Source organism: Trachypithecus francoisi, unplaced genomic scaffold, assembly GCF_009764315.1.
Source record: "Trachypithecus francoisi isolate TF-2019V2 unplaced genomic scaffold, Tfra_2.0 Lachesis_group19, whole genome shotgun sequence".
Taxonomy (NCBI): Eukaryota; Metazoa; Chordata; class Mammalia; order Primates; family Cercopithecidae; genus Trachypithecus; species Trachypithecus francoisi.
The window spans coordinates 42837493-42857315 of NW_022681464.1; the positions used below are offsets into that span (position 1 = coordinate 42837493).

The 19823-nt window shown below is 36.6% G+C and overlaps 1 protein-coding gene across 12 annotated transcripts in view; it reads left to right on the forward strand.

Annotated features, from left to right (window-relative positions):
* PTPRM (protein tyrosine phosphatase receptor type M) overlaps positions 1-19823 on the forward strand; it is an 864300-nt gene that overhangs the window by 511439 nt on the left and 333038 nt on the right. For all 12 annotated transcript variants that reach the window (XM_033178310.1, XM_033178302.1, XM_033178303.1 and 9 more), the window contains 3 exons: positions 1506-1814; positions 8338-8447; positions 17540-17741. In XM_033178310.1, the coding sequence (XP_033034201.1) occupies positions 1506-1814; positions 8338-8447; positions 17540-17741 (621 nt within the window). The remainder of the gene's footprint in view (positions 1-1505; positions 1815-8337; positions 8448-17539; positions 17742-19823) is intronic.

Below are 19823 nucleotides of genomic sequence, written 5' to 3' on the forward strand. Positions count from 1 at the left end.
AAAAGAGAGAAGAATTCCTCCAACACTTTTGACTCAAGTTTAAATACATTGGATCTTTATTATATTGAACATTTTTGAGTCATGTTTTAGGTGAAGTCTTAGTATCTTTAGTATCCTAATTTCTTCTTATTTGATTCTCTTTAGTTTGGTAGAGACCAATAGTGGAGTGGGGGCAGCATGATTTGTGGTTGTCAGATCCAAATTCGAGTGCCACAACAAACCCCAACCCTGATCAAGTTATTGAGCCTACCTTGGTCACAATTTTTGTCTCTATATATCAGAAATAAAAATATTTACAGGACTATTGTAAGGAATAGGAAATACATAGAAGGCAACTCACACACAGTAAGTGTGCCATAAACTGTAGCTTTTATATCTCAAGTTTATTGTCCCTTCTCAATTGTAGATCTCTTTACATTCACATTTGGTGGGCACACTTCAGACAAACAAAAATCAAAATTATGAGTCAAATGACCTCTGGATGTATAACACAAAACATTTTAGGTTAGGCTTTTCCTAAAACCCTGAATGCTAAATTTTTGTAGCGATGCATGGTACATTATAAGTGCTGGGTAAATGTTATTCACGTAGTAGTATTTATTTTCATCATGATTTCATAAACAAATCTAAGCTTTCTCTGCATATATTTTGTTTTAAGCCATGCAAAAATGCTTATATTCTCTCCATGTCATTTAGATTTCTAAGCTTGAAAATATACCTGGAGCTGGGGCTAAAAGAAGAATACTAAGAAATTGTCATGAATAGGCAAGAATTACTTTAGAATTGATTGCGTGGAATTCTTTTCTGACTGAAATTCAGAAACACCTGTTCTGCTCATAAGTTTATGTTCTCTTATTATATTATTTCATGGATAATTCTCGAGCTTTTACTCTTATGTTTTCCAATTACATAATTATAAATTAATGCTTAAAGAAAAAACACATGTATCAGTATTAAGATTGGTTTATTTATTCAGAGACCCAGAGGAAAAGAGGCTTAAATAAGATAGCATTTAATTTTTTCTAATGAAAAGTTTGGAAGTGGGAAGGTCAGGGCCGGTATGGTAGCTCAGTGATATCAGAGACCCTGGCTCGTCCTTCATCAGTGCTTTGAATTCTTAACGTTTAAGTGCTTTATGGTTCACCGTGGCTGCCTGAGCTCCAAATGTCATATCCTCCATCCAGCTAATAGGAAAGAAGAAGGACCAAAGATGGTGAGCCCCTGCCTTGTAAGAACACCTCTCAGAAACTATTTTGGACATTTCATCTTATATACCATTCTTCAGAACTTAGGCACATGGCTACATGTATCTGCAGAAAATAATGGAAACTCTTATCTTTATTCTGGGTAGCCAAATGCCTAGCCAAGATTTAGAAATTTATTATGCAGGAAGAAGAGGAGACCAGGTGTTGGGGACAACTGGGAATATCTGTGACCGTTGGTATTGACCTGAGCCTTTATCTTTCTTCTCTCTCATGTTTTCTTTGGTCTTCTTTTCTAAATAGATCCCATGCGAGGCCCAAGGAAACTGGAAGTAGTGGAGGTCAAATCTCGGCAAATCACTATCCGCTGGGAGCCATTTGGATATAATGTAACTCGTTGCCACAGTTATAATCTCACTGTCCACTACTGTTACCAAGTTGGAGGACAAGAACAAGTGCGAGAAGAAGTAAGCTGGGATACAGAAAACTCACACCCCCAACACACGATCACTAACCTGTCACCATACACCAATGTCAGTGTGAAACTGATCCTCATGAACCCAGAGGGCCGGAAGGAAAGCCAAGAGCTCATAGTGCAGACAGATGAAGACCGTGAGTACCTTAAATGATATGTTTATGTAAAACATGTTCTTTCAAAAAGCAACTTTTGTTTTGAGATCTTTGCTATGAAGATGGAAGAAAGAACTACTTACATTGTAGAACAACACAAATGTGTATCTGTAATCTGTATTCTTAAGCACTGATTGAAAGAGGGAAAAGGGAGTAGAGATGTAGAAATGTCGTTTTTTATTACTCGTATAGTTACTTTCCTATATATAATCATTCCATATTGCTCTCAATAGTTCTTCATTCAAGTTTTATTTCACTGGGCTGAAAAATTGTTGTTTTGGGTATTAGGTTATTTATATAAAATCATTGGACTGAAAAATTGTTATTTTGGGTATTAGATTATTTATATAAAATATTTATCTAAATATATTTAAATGGCATTCTGAAACATTTTTTATAGTTCAGATAAAATTTCAGCACAAAATAGAGCCTGCCCTTGCTTTTCAACATAGTCTTGAGAAACTATGTTGGTGGTCATGAAATAGATCATTTTTCTCCACAGGAACAAGGTTAAAACTGGATGTTACTTTAATAAATGACTACTTAAGAAATAAACCATGCATGTTACCAGTAACGCATCAAAAAAGCAAATATACGGAAAACCTCCATAATAACTTAAAACAGTAAAATTATGCTTTGAACCTCATAGCATGGATGTAAATGTTTCTTTACACAGATGATACGGGGAACTCTTGTATAAATAATAGCATATTCATATAGTACATAAAATACAGTGGTAGTGTATCATACATTTGACTTAAAAATCACTTTTCAGGCATCAAAATAAGTGACAAAGAACATAGGAAGCTCATTAAACGAATGAACTATTTTTAAGAAAAATAGTTGTTTCGCTTTTTGTTTCTTTATGTAACTGATAATGTCATTTTGACCATTGATTAAATCATGAGTTAAACGTTTATAATACTTTATCGTTTCATTTAAAGAACTAAAAATATTTTTGAGTGTTTCTACCTACCCAGCACCTGCATATTTCTGTAGAAGAAAAATGTAGATGTAGCTAGAGTAGATGAGGAGCTCACTGCACATCCTCTCTTTCTTCTTGTATTGTCCATCAAGTCCTGCTTGTGTTGGTTCCTCTCAAGCAGTCATTTGGAAGGGAGTCTAAGTTTGGTGGAAGCCACTCAGTCAAGGCTGAGACCAGAAGCTCTATTTCTGTTTCTTCTAACTCTCTCTCATCTCCCAGAAGAGGAGAAGATGGTGTCCACATTGTCATCAAATCATGGCTGGCTCCTTCACGCCCTACATGTCTCTATTGACTCTGGTCCTAACATTTCTACTTGTTAAGTTGTTTCTACTTCCAAAGTTTTAGATTGTTCTTTTCTGTCAATTTCCTTTGCCTGTATTTAAATCCTTATTATTTTATGTTGAAATTTATATAATTGTTTCTACCTTTGCTTTGTGGTTCCAGCCTTTTTCTATTCTATGCCCCTCTACTCACTCACTAACTAATCTTAAAAATACATTTTCATCTTGGCTCTCTCTACAAGAGTCTTCAGTGGCTGTTCGACTTAATCTTCATTCCAGTGCGTTGGCTGTCAAGGTCTTCTATATTCTTGGCTCATATTCTAGGAGTAATAACTTCTCCTTCACAGCAGCTTGTTCTGCAAAGCCATCCCTGAGTGCTGGTCCCTGTGCCTGCTCTGTGCATCCTGGGCTGCCCATCGTTGCCTGATTGTTCTCCTTGGCCAGTCAGGGCCTCTCCTGGCCGCTTCTCAGGCTCACCTGCTCTGGTACCCGCTGAAGTTCTCCTCACATTTCAGGTCCTTCACATAGCTGTCTCCAGCTCTTCAGTCTGTGTTATTCACATCCTTCTGACCTAATTTGTACTTCATAAGATCCTTATCTCTGACCCTCAATTTCCTGATCTGAGAAGTGAGAATAATAACAATTCTTAGATATATTAGGGATAGAAGAAATTTACATGGAGAGCTGGTTGTAACTGTCAGAAAGGGTCCTTTCTTAGTGTTGTAATGATTCATGGCCACTCATTATGATTCTTCTTCGCTCCCTCATTATGTATTTATATGTATTTTTTCTTTTTATTGTAAACTATTTGACAAGAAGTACTGTTTTTCTTTTATAGCAATATGTGTGATATTGAGTAAGTAATAAACACCCCCAAATACCTTATAAGTCTTTAAGTGAAATAATAAAGTATTGTTGATAAGCATTTAATTCATGTTTTAATAAACAATAATGGTCACAACAATGAGAGAAATAAAATGCAGTCACTTTCAGATACGTATTGCTGAAGCATGAACCTATTGAACACTGTGGCTTTCAAACTGAGAACTGTCATGAGCCAGGAATTTTGTTAAGTTCCATCAAAACATGAGGACAGAATTACTTTGTTTTTTTTGTTGTTGTTGTTTGTTTAAATTATCTTGCTAGTCCCTGAAGCTGGAGCGTGCATTACTTTGAAATAAAAATCTATTGTTTTCCTAGCACACTAGCATTTCTTAATTAGAAAAAACTTTAATTTCAAGTTATATTTCGTAACCCCTCCAAAAGAAATACTTCAGAAAAGGCAGAGAGAAGAAAGAAATAGAATAATTGTCAAACAATATCCAGTTTGTGGAGAAAAGAATGGGGAATCACTTTGTTTATCCATTAACAAAGGTTATAATTCATTGAACGTTGTGAATTTCATTGTAGTATAATACTTGTATTGAAATATAGTTTATTTCATCAGAAATCGTGTGGGAAAAAAAATTTACCTTTCATTAATGTTAGTAGAATCCTATATAGCCCAGGGATAAGTTGTACAAACATAGGTATTATGACTTTATATACCAGATCCTGCATTCCCAGAACTTCTTAAAATAGGTACTAGACCTAAGTTACTATGAGGTACTATCTTCCCTAACTTAATTAGTAGTATATTAATTATTTATTCATATTGTTTTAATTTACATTGTCTTTCCCTGATCTTAAAGTGATTATCTGAATCCCCATTAGGGTTTCCTGTCAACTATTCTACTGCCATCTGTCACAGGATCACCACCAGTACATTCTAATAAGTTCATCCTTCTGAGATATCCTCTGCCTCACAGGATTTTGAATACCTCCTATGTCATGTTACTGTTAGTATTTTCTTTTATACAAATTGAATAAAACAAATATTTTTTCTTTTTTTTTAATTAAAAAGAATGGGTTTTTTTTTTAATACTTTAAGTTCTAGGGTATAACAAATATTTGTTTTTTGTAACTCTTCACCTTCCTTACACCTGCACATGGGTTAATACATATTTTCAAATAAGAAATATCATTGGCTGCTCCGCCTATGGAGTAGCCATTCTTTTATTCCTTTGCTTTCTTAATAAACTTGCTTTCACTTAAAAAGAAAAAATAAATACCATCACAAAATAGAGTCACTTGTCTGAATTATCTTGGTGCTGTGAGAAAACTGATGATGCCATCATCATAAACACTTTCAGGATTAAGAGGAAGAGACTTAGCTGAGTTTTCTCAGGCATAGCCGGTTTTACTTCAGCTTCTAATTATGATGCACATGTTAGTCTCAGAGCTTGGAATTCCAGTGTTCTTAGAACTCACCTAATGTTGTCATTTCTAATGTTTTTTGTTGCTTCAGCGTAATCGTATATAAATTTCTTCAACACAGGACTAACAATTATTTTCATATTTATGTACTATTTAGGGTTTGAATGTCAAAATTAACTTGGCTGGGTATAGTGACACATGCCCATAATCCCAGCACTTTGAGAGGCCAAGGCAGGAGGGGATCGCTTGATCCCAGGAGTTTGAGACCAGCCTGGGAAACATAATGAGACCCTATCACTACAAAAAGTAAAAATAAATTAGCTGGCATGCTGGTGTGTACCTATGGTGCCAACTACTCAGAAGGTTGAGGTGAGAGATCACTTAAACCTGGGAGGTTGAGGCTGCAGTATGCAATGGTAGCCCCAATGCACTCCAGCCCAGATGACAGAGCAAGACCCTATTTCCAAAAAACAAAAAATCAACTTAATCCAACTTCATTTTAGTAATGAGGCAAATGAGACCTAAAAGAGGTTCAATGATTTGTCCAAATTGCATAATTTAATCGTTGGATAGTCTTAAATCAGAACCCAGGCCTCTCATATGAATCAGGATTTTTTTTTTCTGCCAAACAACACTTGACTTTAATTGGAATAACTGTAAATGTTCTACATTTACATGTAAGTAGCCCCTCATCTCAAAAAAAGGCGTACTGTCTATGAGTCCTTTTGAAATTCTAGGCAGGCTTTCCAATCCGTGATAGTCTTAGCAGTCATTAAAAAACTAATCCTACCCTCTCACAATCTAAAACAGTTTTTCCAACCCCCTTAAACTTAAAAAAGTTTATTGAGATATGTTTGTCCGTTCACCATTTGATAAATATTTGGGTTGTTTTCACTTTTTGGGTATTATAAATAATACTGCTATGTATATTCATGAACAAGTTTTTGAATTCACATTTTTTTCTCTTTTCCTGAGTACATAGCTAGGAGTGAAATTGTTGGGTTATGTTGTAAATCTACCTATGTTTAACCAATTGAGGCACTGCCAGAGTGTTTTCAAAGTAGTGGCATGACTTCATCTTCCCTCCAGCAGGGTATGGGGTTTCCGATTACTCTTCCTTCTTGCCAGCACTTGTCTTTTCATTATAGCAATGTTAGTGGGTATGAGGTGATATCTCATTATGGTTTTGATTTACAGTTTCTTGCTAGCTAATGATACTGAGTATCTTTTCCTGTGCTTATTGACTATTTGTTTGTCTTTTTTGGAAAAGTGTTTATTCAGGTCCTTTGCTCATTTCTAATTGTACTATTTGTTATCTTATTACTGGGTGTTAATATAGCTCCTTTTATATTCTAGATACAAATCTCTTATCATATATATGATATGCAGAAACCTTCTCCCATTCTGTGTCTTGTCTTTTCTTAATAGTGCCGTTTGGTACCCAAAAGGTTTTCATTGTGATAATGTGCATTTTATCTAGATTTTCTTTCATTGCTTTTGCTTTTGGTGTCATGCCTAAGAAATTGTTGCCCGATCCAAGGTCATGAAGATTTATTTATATGTATGCTTTCTTTAAGAGTTTTGTAGTTTTAGTTCTTATAGTTAAGTCTTTATTCAGATTTAATTGTTATATGTGGTGTGAGGTAGAAATCCAACTTCATTCTTGTGCATGTGGATACCTAGTTGTGCCAGTAGCATCTGTTGAAAAGATTATTCTATCATCATTGAATTTTCATGGTACTCTTACTAAAAATCAATTTACTGCAAATGTAAGGGCTTCTTGAGTACTGGGATTCTCAGTTTGATTCCATATATATGTATATATTTATATGTGTGTGTGTGTGTGTGTGTGTGTATGTATGGAATCTGTAGCTTTGCAGTCAGTTTTGAAATCAGGTGAGTTCTCTCCGACCCACTTATTGGTCATTAACTTCATCACCAAAAAATTTGATCATGCACCCCCAAATATATGCATATTTATAAACAGTATAGCTATTTCGTAAATAAGATAGACATACTAGTACACTAAATTGTATATAACGTGAAGCATACTAAAACACTACATTTAAAATGATGATGAGATAAATAATATTTTTTAATTATATTGAATATTATTTTATAGAAAGTTGGCAAATAACATCTTCACTTTTGTTAGATTTTTGCAAACTTATAAGAAGGTGTTATGTATTTTAAGTTTTGAAAAATGGCATCAAACTTCCCCCAAATCACATATAGTATTAACAAATAAAATAATGTTTAAAGACTATATTGTTATTCTGTCTATATCAACTTCTACTTTGTATGAATTTTAATAGATGTATTAGTACAGTAGCTTATATATATTTTTGGCATGGTTTCATTCAGTGTTATGGTTATAACTTGAATCCATGTGATATATAACTGTTATTTACTTTCAGTCTTTTCAGTACTTTATTGTATAACATAACTTATTAAACCATTTGATTTGTTTCTCATTTATTGTTATTTAAAAAATCACTGCTTTGTGAACATTTTTGTATATGTCTGCTGGTGCATATATGCAAGAATTTTACTAGAGAATATACCTGCATGTGGGACCATTGGGTCATATGTTCTGTGCGTCTTCAGCTTTACTAAATACTATTAATAATTTTCCGATATATCTCTACCAGTTTACACTCCCACAAGGAGTATGTGAGAATTCTCATCACTTCAAATCCTTCCTCATTTCTTTTGGAAAAGTAAAAACGTTTATTTAATAGATGGGACTGAGCTCTGTCTAATTGATTAAAGCTTTTAAGAAAAAAATGATAAAGTTATTCTTTAATCAGGACAGTGTAGCTAAAATGGTTTAAGGTTCCAGATTTTTAAAGAAAAATTGAGTACATGTGTGGACTATAAAAATCTTTTCTCTCAATAGAAGGTTAAAACCTACCAAGTCTAGAAAAATCTACTTTTTAATTGTTTATTACTTAAATATTTATTTCCTCCCACCCTCCTTTAGTCCCAGGTGCTGTTCCCACTGAATCCATACAAGGAAGTACCTTTGAAGAGAAGATATTTCTTCAGTGGAGAGAACCAACTCAAACATACGGTGTAATCACTTTATATGAGGTAGTATATATGTTTGTTAGTAATTTTTAATTAGAAATTCTCATGATAATGTAGGCTATCTAGTATTTAAAAATGCATACTTACATAATATATTTTAAGAAGTTTAATGCTTTCAGTAGTTATAATGGTTGTTATATAGAAGAAAATTGTAAAAATAAGTTTTTGAATTATATATAGTTTGAGGATTTAGCTTTACAATGAGTTGGACCTTTCCAGTTTATATGTTATTATATGTTTATACACAGCATTATATTTAAAAATTATCTTTATTAAAAACAATATTTTAAAACATGCATTGATTATAAGACAAACACAGAATTCTATTCTTGATTAGCTATTAAATATTTTACTACTGAATTATAGAAGGACACTGATTATCCAGTTAGCAAAGTCAATAAATACTGTCTCAGGGCTAACAATAGAATAATGTCTTTTGGTTTCTTAGTATTGCCAAAACATCCTTTCGACTTCTGTGACATAGTTTTGTCTACTGAGGCATATCAAATAGTTGAATGATAGATAGCACAGAAGAATTTGGTGAATTGTTCAAGGAAAAAAATAACAGCAATAACAGGGTGACATTCATCATTACATCTGTGCGAGCATCATTTCACTATGCCTATTGTCATAGAAACAAGCAGCTGTGTTTTTTTAAGCTAGCATTTATTTGAATGCAAATTCAACAAAATTGTATGTTGTAAAGTTTCTAAAAATCGTGGCAAATTCTCCTATGGAACCTCTGTTTGAATAGCTTTCAGAACTACTGACAAAAGCCTGTAAAGATGAGCTGTCAGACAGTGATCACCGGGAGACCCCTTCCCTGACCCAACTGGCCTCACATTTATGTTTCCTTATAATTTTTGAAAATTGGTATTGAAACACACACAAAAATTAATTCAAAGCTAAGTGAAGAAAGATAAAGTTGATTTTTGTACTGTTATTGATGCTGTTCATTGGCTGCTTTATTGTAAAAGAGTTGAATATTATCAAAATTCATAGCTCAACTTTTATAGAGCTAAGTGTTATCAACAAATGAAACAAGTTCATATTTTTTTTCTCAGTGATGAAAATCTTTTAGTTTTTATTTTTGGCCCCCAAAATAAACTAAAACTAGGTCTCACTTTTGGGGATTCTTACCTAGTAACAGGATTTTAAACGCGGAAACATACAATCTTTGAAATCAACTTTAATTTCCAAGCCATAAGTTCATCTGTCCTAAAAGCCACATGTTGCTGTGTAGACAGACAGAAAACATTGAATAGAGTCTTTCTTTTTAATCCCACAAGAGATATATCTCTGTGTGGTAAGTCACTTTAACATGAAAACAATGGGAATAATAATTCAAAGGAAAAACCCATTAATCTCTTTGATACTGCAGCCAGGACTACCCAGCTGAACACTGATCTAAATACTACTACAATGAGGATGCATGAATGTGTCATAAATCAGGGTTTTAAAAATCAGATATGTGTAAGTAGAACAGATTGGTTCAGTTTTCTAGGGACCAAAGGGGAAATATGTGATCCAGGCTGAAGTGATTAAATACAAGCTTTCTGCCCAACAAATCTTTCTCCCTTTCCCATGTTTTCTACAAGTAGGAAGGAAGGGAGTCCCCAGCTCCCCCCAGGTAGGTCTTAGGTGGAGTCTCAGGAGGAGCTCTTCTTGAGCTGAGATGCACCTGTGAGCTGTGATTCACCCAGCCTATGCCTGAGTTTACAAGAGACACACACAGCTTCCTCCCGGAGCTGAAGATACATGTTGAACCAGACTCAGTCCCTCTCTGGAGAATCACAGACTTCTGAGACAAAAATATGCTAAGGAAATCAAACCTTTGCCCTGAAAGAAGCAAGGGCCATGGCAACAGTGTATTCTGTCATGTAATCACATTTGAATACTGGTGAAAACCAGAAGGTGAGACAAATTGCCATGGTTGGAAAAAAGTTTAGTAACCAATGACACAGGTGTTTGTTTAAGGAAGGCAGCACACGGGATAGTTTTTGAAGGAAAGAAGAAAGCACAGATGGAATATTGTTGATGTTTGTACTAGGCCGTTCTTGCTTGGCTGTAAAGAAATGCCAGAGGCTTGGTAACTTATAAAGAAAAGAGGTTTACTTGGCTCATGCTTCTGCAGAACATAGAAGCATGGCACTTGCATCTGCTCCAGGCAAGGGTCTCAGGAACCTTACAATTATGGCAGAGGCTGAAGGGGAGCAGGCACGTCACATGGCGAGAGCGGGAGTAAGAGAAAAGTGGAGGGTGCCACACTCTCCTATGAACTCAGAGCAAGAATTCACTCATCACCAAGAGGGTGGCCTGAAGCCTTTCGTGAAGGATCTGCCGCCATGACCCAAACACCTCCAACATTGGGAATCTCATTTCAACATGGAATTTGAAGGGGACAAACATCCAGACCATATCCGTGTTGGAAATGAATATGCTGTAGCTTTAGGTTATTCTCAGTTCTCTCTTTGCTTATTATGAAAGATACACAAAAGCATTAATGATCAAAACAGCTGACAGCATTGTTTCTTCCAGGAGTTACAGCAGTTAACAGCCTTACATCATTCTTCTGGTTTTCTTCCTTGCCTTCTCCTTTACACTCCTCTAACTCCATTCTCAGCCTTCTAGCACTAGCCTTGCCTCTCTGACCTCCTTGTCTTCATTCTGACTCAAGTCCTTCTCCTACCTTACCCCTCCACCTCAGTCATTTAATTTTATCAGTCATCTTCCTACAACCTGGGTGTGATCATTACCCCATTACTCAGTAGCTGTCAAAATCTCTTATTTTGTCAAGTTGTCAATTTAATACTGCCCTCTGAAAGAATACTTTTAAGTGCAGAAGTATTCAAAATAAAACATCCTTGCTTCCCAATTTTACTTTTCAAATGTAACTACTATTAACAGCTAGATACATGTACTTTTAAAATTTTACAAGGTAGAAACTGTAGTGCAAATTCGTTAATGAATATAAAATGAAGGCAATTTAATAAATGTTAACAAATCCAGCATTTTATTACAAGAATAAAATGCCATATGAGACTCCCACCTCACATCATACAAAAATAAATACCAGATTCATGATCTAAACACAAAAGTTTAGAAGAACCCTTGAAGAAAAAGATAGGAAGACATTTTTGTTATGTATTTTTCTAAGCTTGATATAAAATGCAGCAGTCATTAAAAATGAAGATTGACAGATTTGGTTATATAAAATTTTAAACTTCTGAATGATGAAAGATACCATGAAGGAGGTCTGACTGCAAACAGAAGACTTGGAGAGATTATTTTCAGCACTTATAGCAGTCAACAGGCTGGTGGCTGTAATATACAGAGAGCTCTACGTAGTAATAAGAAAAAAGCAAACACTGTATTAGGAAAGAAAATGGACAAAGACACTTCAAAAAAAATTGACCCAGCATGTAAGCATATGGTAAAGTACCTACCCAACCTTACTAATGATTAAGAAATAGAATATTACAAGTGCTACAGAAGTTTAGATTTCTATAATAAGTGTTAATCAGTGATCTGGAGAAATGTATACATGCATAGTCTATTGATGGGAACATACATTTTGCAGTCTTTTTTTGGTAGGCAATTAGGGAGAATCTATCAAAATTTAAACATAGCATGTCAGACCTATTTCTAGAAGTTTATTAGTAATACTTCCCAATGTATAAGGATATTTGTCCAAGTATTTTCATTGTACCCTACTAACTTTATGTATCTCTAGTGAGTAAATACCAGACTCCTGGTCATGAGACTTAACACATGGATTTTTAAAAAGCTTTGGTATGTCTAAGATATTGGAAAAAGACAGAAGTAGAAAAGGTACTGTTCCTTTTCTATTGAAGTAACTGCCCCATCAGCAACCAACTATAGAAAGAATGAAATGACTTCTAAACTTAGAGACTCAATGCATGAGTGTGTGACTACAGTATCAAGTGCAGTTTTGGTTGGGCACTTTAATCAAGTAGAATGGTCTAGATTTGCCAGCTGATTGGGACATTCAGGAGTCTAGAGTTGAAGACGCGTTAATATCCTGAGCCTGGATAACTGGACTGTTAGTCACCATCAGCTGAGATAGGTGGTTATGTAGAGGGAATGAGAATTTAGGGGCCATGTTAAGAAGTTTGTTTTCAATACTTAAGGGCTTCTGTGATCTAACCCAAATCTATATTTGTAACGCCATCTCCCACTGTTTTTCTTACGGAACTCAATAAGCCATGTATGTGAAACTGCTTTTTCTCCAAGAGCCTTCTGCACCATCGCACACCCTGCTTTTGCTTAGATTCATTCTGCCTGTACCATCCCATCGCTCTCATCCTGTAGCAGCTCTGCTTATCTTTCAGTATTTTATTCAAGTACTATACTCTTCCTTGAAATATCCTAGGTCCTTTGCTCCCCTGAAATCAGAATTAATTATTCATTCCTTTGTTTTCTCAGAATAATTGCTTAAACCTCAATTGGAGGATGGTGTTTTATGCTGGCTAAAATTACCATCAACTCACACTAGAAGATTTTGATTCCCCTCTTCTATAACATGCAAGTCAAAGATTGCATGTTACTGTATTTTGGTTTCCCATTAATCTCTCAGTTTAGAATTTGAGGCTTTAAGTAGAGAAGGGGAAGACAATTTTGGAAGATTTCAGGCACTTACCTGCAAATCAGAAATCATCCAATAGAAGCAACAGTTTACTCCATCTCACCCAAATCTAACCCTCACACATGATGCTGAGATCTCAGTTTGCTTTTGACCTGGCACATGACATAAAATTACTTACATCCAACACTGCAGCAGTAGCGTTATTTACAGAGGCTTCGTTACAGTTTCTTGGACCTTCAGCCAGGGACAGAGTACAAGTACAGGAGCTTCCAGACTTCCTTCTTGTAGCTTCCTGCTGTACTGAAGTACTTAACAGGCACTTAATAAACGTGTGTTGAATGAACAAGTGAAAAAGTAAATGCTGAAACCATATGGACATTTGAGTTTGAGCATGGGGGTATATTTTGGTGCCATTTAGAGCAGCTGCTGAGGTGGGTGAATGTCTGCCATCAGCTCTGTGGCAGGCAGTGGGGTTGTAGAGTTAGAGTGCTCCTGCTGCCGAGAAGCTTTTCTCATTCTGATACTCAGACTCCAGGGCTCTGTGGATGGGTCTGAGATGGGGAAACCCATCACCTTTGTGACATTTTGTGGACATATACATGCCCAACATGTTTGTTAGGGGCGAGGGAGAGGATCTGTAATTTTTAGGAGTATGTGAATTAGTGTATACATGTGCTTTTTAGAGGTAGGAAAGAGAAGGTGTCTAATTTTTACCAAATTGTCAAAGGGTTATCACTGGAAGCCAGCTAAGAACCTCAGTGTTATTTTGCAGCCACAGGGCTTTTGGCACGTCCAAGCCCATCGGCCCTGCTGGAACAGCAAGCAAGTCCCTTAGTAAAGCATTTGCTTGATAGTCCTTGCGGGTGGAGCAAAGATCCCACTTGTCTGACTGTTTACATGAGCGCATGCACACGCCTGCTCTCCCCAGGAGGAGCTGTAGAAAAATAGATATTGAGTGCCAAATATTTACTGATCACAATGGGATCGGGAAAGGAATAAGACATCAGCCACTCCTCAGAAGGAAGATACAATTACATGAAATGTTCCAATTCCTCTGGCGTATTTAAATCATGATTGAAGATCAAAGAAGAGATTTCACAGTACTTCACGATTCATTGCCCAGTGAATTGTATGAACAGTCACAACACAGACATTCAGTGGATCTAGGGATTGTTAGGCCAGGTTTAGGAAGGCTTTACAGATACACAGAATGGGAACTCTGGACTGGGACATGGACGGACACTTTTTTTGTCCCAGTCTCATCTTTGGAAACCAACCCTCCCTCCCTCCTTCCCTCCCTGCCACCCTCCCTCCCTCTCTCCCTCTCTCCCTCCCTCCCTCTCTCCCTTTCTCTCTCTGCTTTTTTTCATTTGGTTTCTGTGACAGCTTTCTCTCCTCTGGCTCTCTTCCTGCATTTCTGACTCTTCTGTTGGCTTCTCCTCCTCTATCCTGTATCAAATACCTACATTCATTAGGGTGTGGTACCAGGCTTCCTTCTTTTTCTTCTAAACTTCCTTCGCTAGTGACCCCCTCCATTCCAGAATTGAATATCATCTCAATGCTCATCACCCCCAGTCTTCACTCCAGCCCAATCCTCTCGAATCTCAGCTTCATGTCATACATGTGTGTCCACCTGACTGCCGTGGGCATTTCCAACTTAACATGTCCACCTGTGTCTGTAAATTTCTCCTCATATGTTCCATTCTTTTCGGTACATCTTCTGATCAAGCCCAAAACATGGAACCTATCCTTTATTCCATCCTCTTTTTCTTATATCCAGTCCTTCACTGAGTTCTGTCCATTTTGTCTCTAAAAGATGCCAATTCTTTTCATCTCTTGCTGCGTGTACCAGCCCCACCTTATTCCAAGCGCCTGTATTCTCTCCGTTGTGCTATAGCTCTAGGCCCTGGACTCTGCTGTACTTCCTAGTGCCTTCCCACTACCTGAATTGTGCCCCCCCCAATCAAATCAACCTTCCACCCACAGTCAAAGTGAACTCTTTAAAGGGAAATTAGATCATTTTATTTTCATGCCTAAACATGTTCAAGGGCTTCCTGTTGTATGTATCCAAACTTATCTTGGAATGCAAAGCACTGTACAGTATGGTCCTGCCTGCTTCTCCAGCCCCCAAGGAACCACACCGACCTCCTTTCTGTTCATATACTGTGCCCACTCACTCCTGCTTCACTGCCTTAGTTCCTGCTCTTCTTCCCCAAACTCTCAGCATGACTGACTCCTTCCCTAAGTTCAAGTCTCTCCAGCTTAACTGGCATCTCAGTGGGCCCGTCCCCAGCCACTCTAAGTGGTTATGTAATAACCTCTCTCCCCCGACAATTCTCCTTATTTTAGCACCTTATTCATTTCTCCCATGGAACTTGGTGTTTTGAAAGTGTTCATTTTCTTAACTGTATGTCTCCCCAGCTCCATCCCACCCTGTCCAGATTCTCTGTTATCTGAAACAGGGCATGTGTTTACCTGCTGGCCATGGTGCTTGCAGAGTGTCAGTGTTCAGTCAATGTTTGAATAGAGTAAATGAATCTGAATAGATAGAGAACATGGAAACAGAGCTAACTGTCTCATGTTCCAGGCAAGTGAAAGTTTATAGGCAAAAGCAATGTCAGAAAAGCCCCATTAGTGTTTGCAGGGCAGTCTTTATTCTCTGACCAGAACAGAAGGGAATATAATTGTGTAGTATCACAGATTCAGAAGTAAGTTTGGAGAAGGTGGGAGCAGGTCTGAAACACAAAACTAAGGAGTTTGGGCTTCTCTCATATGCATTTATGTTTCATTAAGGTTTGTAGACAGGCAATAAAATGAACAAGAACACTAAGCTAGCCTCGGTAGGCAGCGTCAGTCCTCATTTTAATTATACTCTGTCATAATTGTTGGATCGCTTCTCCCCTTCCCCTACCAAACTGATACATCCTTCAGGGACGGTACGATTCCTGAGGCACCATGCAAGACCCCAGCTCAAAACACAGTGCTTGGCACATGAGAGGGGCTCAATGAATATGTTTTAAATGTACGGGTGAATTAGTGGGAAACATTGGGAAGCAATTATGCAGTCATAATAGAGGTTTAGATCCATGTCCTCTAAACTGCCTTGTTCCTTCTAGGTGTCCAAATGGAGGACCAAGTAATCACACAGCAGATACATCGCTGACGTCCCTCGCTTAGCTGCCGGGGGCGAATTTGCCCTTATCTCTTCCTGACTTCCTTAACCTTGTAGAGGAAGTCTATTAGAGGGTTAATAACAGATAATGTGCATGACTCCAATAGTGTCATGCACTGCAGTGATGAATATGTACAGCAAAGAGTTTTCTTGCTAAAGTTTAGTTGATTCGATCTAAATATTCTTTCAGAGAGGTCTTCTTAATTGTAATGACATGGTATAAATATAAGAAAAAAGAATGTCAATTATCACTTCGTATAATAACAGTTTTAGTGTTCATGCACATAAATTACAAGTAAGTTTACCTATTTAAAAGCAAGAAAAGTGCTCAGTTTTGCAATTTAAAACTTTAGAATATGCCACATTTTAAAATTATGTCATTACAACCAGTAGAAGTTAGTAATCACCACTAAAGTGTGTGTTCTTGAATAGATGATGAACTTCTCACAGTGAAATTCTTTAAAATATCATTTGAAAGAGCAAGATTTAAAGGCACCTATGTTACATTTATTTTCGAACACTTCAGACTTATCCAACATACTTTGAATATCTGTTATGTAGCTAATGTCATGAAAACTTCTAGAACCACACTGTCTCATATGGCAGCTACTAATCACACATGGCAATTTAAATTCAAATTTTAACTGAAATTTTCAGTTCCTCAGTGTCACTAACCACATTTCAAATGCTCAGTAGTCAGATGTGGCTAGTGGCTGCATTTCTATCATTTCAGGAAGTTCTATTGGAAGACATTGCTCTAAAGGAAAGAAATGAATATGGCCCAGAATGATCACTCTATGTGTAGCATCAGGAGTGACTGGAATCTGTCTAGGATTCCAGCCATTGGAGCAGATGTCCTTGCCTGCATTGATGAAAACACTTCAGTGGCCTTGTTCCCAATAGATAATAATCCTAAATCAAATTATGGCCACTAGATTAACGATGAGGCTTTATCCTTGTCAGTATCTTATCTGTTTGAGCTAGTTGTATATTTTCTTATTTTGTTCCAAACCGATTGTAATGTAGTTTTACAAAATGACATTTTGAAAGCAAACAACTTCCAAGCATTAGCTTCACCCTGCGCTCATCCTGTATGTTCTAATCTACTGGCTTAAGTTCCCCTGTCTAAAAAAGTAATAACTCAACAGCTTTGGCGGAGTTCCCTCATCCCTTCACTGGATTCAGGATTTCAAGAGTCTGAGTAGGAGCTTATCATAAAGTGTCTGACAGTGCATACATCAGAAGGGTTTATTGGATAAAGATGCAATCTGAGTCCATCTGCTCCAAATATTTTATCACTTTCTCATTCTTTTGCAGATCACCTACAAAGCAGTCAGTTCCTTTGACCCAGAAATAGATTTATCCAATCAGAGTGGAAGAGTGTCAAAGCTGGGAAACGAAACCCATTTTCTGTTTTTTGGACTGTATCCGGGAACCACATACTCCTTTACCATCCGAGCTAGCACAGCTAAGGGTTTTGGGCCTCCAGCAACAAACCAGTTCACCACCAAAATATCAGGTACTCTACATTCGTGAGTGGTGTCTTTTATCAGAAGTAACATTTTTGTCCTTTTTCTTTCCCGTTGTCAAGTATGCTCAAGCTCGCCCACACGAACATTGTATCCGAAGGAATACCCTTGGATGCCTGAGGCTCAGACTCATGGCACAATTATCTCTCATTTGGGAGCTTAAGATCTCATGTGTTAGGAAGTGGCTATTGTTTTAGCAGGGCGCCTTGGAGGACTTGGGCACGAGGCAGAAGGTTCTGTTGAGACACTCTCATCCCCTTCTCAATCCAAAGTTGTCAGAGCAGTAATGTTGGAAAAATCTCTGTAATGAACCATGAACCATCAGGAGCTCAGCAGAAAGACAGTCATATAGAGTCTGCTTCCGAAGGATCAGCCTCCTTGGGACCTCTACCATAAGTAGATTCTGTCCTGAAGAGACAGGCAAATACATGATGGTACCAGCCACTGAGGACCTCCAGATTTTTGCTTTTAGAGACTTAATTATGTCATCTAACAAAAGACCTAATTTGAGAAATATTTCTAGGCATGTTCAACTGTGCAGAAAATGTCTTTGTACTTCAGACTAGAGGAAATTAAGCTGCCATCTGGTATGGGATATACAACAGCAATAAAAAAAAATTGCATGAATTTTTTTTTTCCTTTTTTTTCCCCTTTGGATATGAGTGTGGAAGTGTTGAGTTTTGACTTTAACTGTTTTGTTTGGAGTGAGTCAGGTGGGGTGGAAGTAGGGAAACGAGCTAACTCTTGTTATCAGCCATGGTTAGTTCTATAATATTTAGCCTGACCTTTATATCTTTTGTCTCTCATTCCTTGTTTTGTAGTAATAAAAGTTATTGTTTGGAGTTGAAGGAAAGGAATGTTCACAACTAGATTATTGTTAAGTGTTTGGCTAGGTTTTGAGGGAGGGTTTAGAATTTTCTTTTTAAGCAATTATAACTTAAGGGATAATTTTTCATTATGTAAGATTTTATGAGCACAAACGACTTGAAATTTAATACATTTGATACTCTGTATATAGAATTAGGTTATAGAAACAGTATGGAGAATTGGGAAAGAGAAAATAAGTCTTTGGGAAGTTAGAATAATTAGAGATTCAAAAACTTATACAGGTTGAAGAAGGTGGGTTGGTAGAAGAAAAATCACTGGACTTGGAATCAAAAAATCTAGGTTCTAGTTATGATTTTGCCAGGCACTTCCTCTCTGATTTTATTCAAATAAATTTACCCCTACATACAAATTAAGATAATATCATCTAGTGTATGAATTTATCATGGGGATTTAAAGATGAAATAAGTGCCAATATATATACCTTGAAGCATGTTTTAAGAAATTTTTCCCATGTAAGTTATACTACGAAGATTATTGTCGTAAAGAGTATATTTTTTGAATAAAATAATTCACTTTTGCTATTTTTATTAGATAAGAATTCTGATCAGTATGGTTGTATTAGTCCGTTCTCACGCTGCTAATAAAGGCATACCCGAGACTGAGTAACTTATAAAGGAAAGAGGTTTGATTTACTCACGGTTCAGCATGGCTGAGGAGACCTCAGGAAACTTACAATCATGGCAGATGTAATCAATGGTTTTGACCACTTTCAGCATGCCAAGTTCAAACAATTTTATTGAAAATCAAGCAGCCTGACATTTTCATTAGCCTATATGGCTCATCAAGAATAAGTATTTGATTTTTATCATTTTAAAACAGTTACAGTTTACAGGTTCAAATTTTCATGGACCTATGAGAGGGAAGCACTCTTGTATACAAAATGTAATTCTATGTTATGACTTTGAGTTAATTTTTAAGAGAATTGAAATAAATTTTACTGCTGAGATGATTCAATAAATGGAACTCAGAAGTAACCCATATTGTGATAAAATAATCTTTTTGTATATGTAAGACAATTTTAAAAACTGTATTTGCAAGAAACGACCTCTAGCTTTCTCATCAGGAGTCTCTACCTGTGGGCTGTGAAAATATGGTATGCCGTCCCACATCACAGCTCTGTGTAATGATTTGTCTTGTCCATAATTACTGAAGAGCTCTGTTGCTATCATAATAAGACTTAACAG